Below are 4,501 nucleotides of genomic sequence, written 5' to 3'. Positions count from 1 at the left end.
CTCTTGTATTATTTGTTCAATTTCAATACAATACCCCAGAATTCTTCTGTCTTCTATATTTGTAACTCAATTTTCAACTGGTATATATTTAGTCACAAGTATAGAATTAGATTTAGTTACTTTTTAGTTTTATAATGCTGATATTATTAGGTATTCAAAATATTATGTATTTAAAATGTTTTATGTAAATTACCTCTTTTGGTAAATTCTAAAATTACCAACTTGTTCGTCTCCATTATCGCGGGTTGTAAGTTTTGACATAGGTTAGCTTTAAAAACCATGAGTTGGATCTGAGCAGAGTCTTCACGTAGGATATAAGTTGACTTGAGTCGAGAGATCAAATTATTCATTTGAAACATAATTAGAGCTATAGAAAGCTTTTAATTGAATATGAGTTATTTTCACAAGAAAGATGAAAATGAAGTATTTCCAATCATGAATAATTCACAATCACAACCTAAATTCTCAACACGAGAAATCATTACAAAAATTCTTAACTATGTTAGGTGACATTGATGCAAATGTCATGTTTGTTACATAGGACACGATAAAAACACAGCTTCATATTGTATTTGGTATGCATTGGACTGAGACTTGAGTGGATGTGACAAAATTGTAATTTTCTTTTTCCACCTAAAATGGTGGAACAAGGTAGGATAGCGATTCACTATCGATCTCCTGTATGTGCAAAAGACGTGAATACCCTCATCCCCATTATCGTACACAGCCCTAGAAAATTTTTTCAGTCTCATCCGAAAGTATCACCAATAAATACCCCTCGGGTATTCCAAGGCCGTTTCTCAAACGACTTACCGATGATGCTTCGTTTTTCGATAATTGACCCATTCTTGCTTTCATATTCGGGAAAGTAATCGAGAAATGTTTTGTTCCCAAGATCCTTAACACCACTAAAGAGGAACTTCTTTACCACATCCTACATATCATTGGAAAATAAAAAAAGAGCTCAAACTAGCCCTTCGAAAAATCGACCTCAAAAGTTGAAGCATAATAGTTTACATTGAGTTGGGCTAATGAAGATTGATACCTTTGCATGGGTCTCCCCGATTAATCGTTTGAGAACATGGAAACCTGGATCCTGATTGTAGCAACAAGGACATTATAAGAAACCATGGTGGTGAAATTGATAAACGACACACGACAAGCTTTCTAGGGCTATTTTCAATGACGAGGATGAGGAGGACATTTACGTCTTTTGCACAAACGAGAGATCAAGAGTGAGTCTCTGTCCCGCCTTGCTCCACCTTTTTGCATAAGACAAAATTTTCAAATTTTGTCTTACTGACATCAGTCTTGATCCAAATGCAAGCCAAAGGCAGTGCAAGTATGTCATGTTTTTTCCTGTACTGCTAACAAACGGGGCGTCCCGCCCCGTTTCACGCAGGACAGGACTAGACAAATTTGGTTGCACTGCATTTGGCATGCATTGGATTGGGACTGATCTCAACGAGACAAAATTTGAAATTTTTGTTTCAACACAAAAAGGTAGAACAAGGCAGGATAGAGACTCACTCTTGATCTTTCGTTTGTGCAAAAGACGTGAATGCCCTCCTCATCATCATCATCGAAAATAGCCCTAGAAATATTGTCCAATCCTTTATAACAAACACAGCACGAGATTGTGTATATATCTATAACATTTCATAGCCATAATAAGCAAATACATTATATATGCTTTAAATATAATATAAGAAAAATGACACCTTTTGGGCTCTCCAAGTTAGATACCGATGTTGTGCTTCAAGGTTCAAGCTTATTTGAGAATGATCGGTCTCCTCTATTGCATGATCCATCAAATTGAGCCATGCCTGACAATTCATTATAATAAGTTAAAAACTCAAAAAAACAATAATAAACAAAATATTGTGGTTTTCATTATTTACACTATGGGATAAAACACACACACACAGTGGATACCTTGTAGTAATCTTTGAAAGCGGAAAACAATATATTGTGGTTTTCTTGGCTTGAAGAAAACTTTGTCCATATCACAATTGGTGAAAAAAATTTCAACGATTCACTAGTGAGTTTTCCTCCCCATGGCAAAAGCTGCATGTAATCTAATAATTTTAAGGGCCCATTTGTTATAGACAGGATAGGACAGGTTGTACTGCATTTCACATGCATTGGCATGGCACCGATGTCGATGGGACATAAAGTTTAACTTTTTTGTCCTACCTAAAAAAGTGGGACAGAGACTCACTCTATCTCTCCTACGTGCAAAAGACGAAAATGCCCTCCAGATAAAAAAAAAAGCCCTAGAAAGCTTGTCCAGTCCAATGTAACAAACACAGCTTAAAGAAGTTGAAAGTCAACACACCTCAGAGTACTTGACACCAAGAGGAATCAAGTTTTTATAATACTTCTCTTTGTAATGTGTTTCATTGATGACATCATGCAACGGATTGAGGTCCCTGCATATATGATTAGGATCGTGTGAGAACCAAAAGTATTTACAAAAATGCCATGAATGACATGTAAATAACCAACAATGCATATTAACATGGAGAAAAAGATTAAAAATGTAATCATGTTTTATATAATTTTAGAATAAAGACTTACAGTACAACTATATTTATATTGGCAGAGGTGAAAAAATTTGCACAAAAGATTGGGAGGTCAAATTCTGCTTCTGGGAATACAGCAAAATCAAGCACCTGCATGTGGAGCATAAACTATAAAGTAATCCATGATAAATATTGAATTATAAAGTCCAGCTTTATAGATTAGATTTGCTTTGAATTTATTAAAATAAATTTTAACATTCAAAATTGCTCTGTATTTGGGAAATTGCTATAGTTAGGTAGATTTTTTTAAGTACAATGTTGTAATAATCAAAAATGAAAATAGAATGCTATAATAATAAACAAATTGTTATTTATTACATTTAACCCTTTGGAATTTACCTGCATACCCTCACTTGTTTCAATAGAAAGGCTGCGAAGAAGCCTAATTTTGGAAGCTTTAAAGGAACACATCTTAAGCTCTGTTTTCCCATCCAGTGATTTCAAGGTGCTGAAATCCTCCTGTTAGGAAATATGAAAAGGGACTAAATGTAAAAAATTGCCATGAACTTTCATTTATTTGTGTATTATAGCAAAACTGATAACTGATTTCAATAGTAGAAGCAGAGTGATTCAAGTGTTCATCAATAATCTGAAGCAGATATAAATTGAAAGATATGTATTGACTTCTTTTCTTATTTTCTTTCTCTATCAATTTCACAACACTCTGTTTATGTTCATTTGCATAAGCTTTTATATTTCTTGAGCAAATTTGTAATTTCACATGGATTTTAAGTGTTTGATGAAATGCCTCAATGAAATACTTTTTTGCACTGAAGGCCACATTTATTGTATAGTTTGTTGATATTTCAGATTTTCAGTATAGTGATTTGATAGAGTATCCCCAATCTTGCATTTCATAATACACAAAAGGTACTTTGATCCATAACTTTAAGCACCAGAAGTAAATGATAAAAGTGTGAAATAGACCTAAAATAGTGGTGAAATTTGAATTTGATTCTAAAGTTCATATAGTCCAAAGTAGAATCCATGTTTTTCTCAATATAAAATTACTCTTTTCTTCAAATTAGGATTCAAAGAAAAACCTAACTAGTTTAATCATAAAATACAAAAGAAATATACCCTTTCCGAAGAACGTGCTACATCAATCTAAATTCAGACACTTAATTAAATATTATATACTATTCTCGTTGAGTGATTATGTTCATAACGAATACAAACTAGTGAAAAACTGCAACTGCAATTATTAACAGCATTCAATTCGTGCGTTTCAGAATGGAATCGAAAGCGATAATTACCTGCAACGAAGAAGGAATCAGGTCTGAAGTTGAGAGTTTGGTTTCATCCAAAGCATATTGAATGAATTTTTGGTAGGAAAAGGATGATGCGACTTTCATTGAACAGGAGAATCTCGTGTTTTTGGTCCTCGATAACAATGGATAAGGTTTAATGGCTGTTGAGATGATACTGGACGACGATAAGGTCTCCATTGTTGAAGGAGCGTGTAAAATGAAAGCTTTTCAGGTGAAGAGTTATCAGCTACTGATCGGAAAAATTCTCCGAGAAAGGTCGGTGGTCGTCGTCATAATTGAGTGATGTGTGTTGGCCGTGTGTGGACAGCAAGCAGGAAAACTGGGAGGTAGCTGCACTACTCTCTGGTTCGTGAATCTTGTCGCGTCTTCTGTTTTACTTTTTAAAGAAAATCATTTTACACGGTAAGAACGGTAAGAAGGCAGTCATCTTTATTTTTTTTTATTAGTTTATAATTCGTGAAACCATGGTTATAAAATTAATTAAATTTTAATAGTGAGAACTCAAAATTATTAATCAATTATTTTAAATAAATTATTAATTAATAGATATTTTGTTAGTTATATAAAATTATAATCATTAATTTAAATAAATATATGAAATTATATCACCTTATAATTTGTATTAATTTTATTTTAATTTTTATT

General features: G+C 33.1%; 1 protein-coding gene across 2 annotated transcripts; it reads right to left on the bottom strand.

The window, feature by feature from the left end:
• Positions 1-413: 413 nt before the first annotated feature.
• Positions 414-4,227, bottom strand: HY2 (phytochromobilin:ferredoxin oxidoreductase, chloroplast / phytochromobilin synthase (HY2)). 2 transcript variants are annotated; one of them, XM_079031989.1, is made up of 8 exons: positions 3,842-4,226; positions 2,925-3,044; positions 2,581-2,675; positions 2,339-2,432; positions 1,936-2,067; positions 1,722-1,826; positions 1,046-1,096; positions 414-934 (listed from the first exon to the last, which is right to left on the bottom strand). In XM_079031989.1, exons 1-8 carry the CDS (start codon positions 4,031-4,033, stop codon positions 749-751), a joined length of 975 nt encoding a protein of 324 aa, XP_078888115.1. In that variant the 5' UTR covers positions 4,034-4,226; the 3' UTR covers positions 414-748. The 2 variants fall into 2 exon arrangements, with proteins under 2 accessions (XP_078888115.1, XP_078888116.1); XM_079031990.1 differs by lacking the exon at positions 1,936-2,067 and having other exon boundaries at positions 3,842-4,227.
• Positions 4,228-4,501: the final 274 nt, after the last annotated feature.

Source organism: Lactuca serriola, chromosome 3 (assembly GCF_051521515.1).
Source record: "Lactuca serriola cultivar US96UC23 chromosome 3, Lser_US96UC23_V15, whole genome shotgun sequence".
In the NCBI taxonomy this organism is placed as follows: domain Eukaryota; kingdom Viridiplantae; phylum Streptophyta; class Magnoliopsida; order Asterales; family Asteraceae; genus Lactuca; species Lactuca serriola.
The sequence above is the reverse complement of the archived record's forward strand: the minus strand, read 5'-3'. Positions and strand labels throughout refer to the sequence as shown.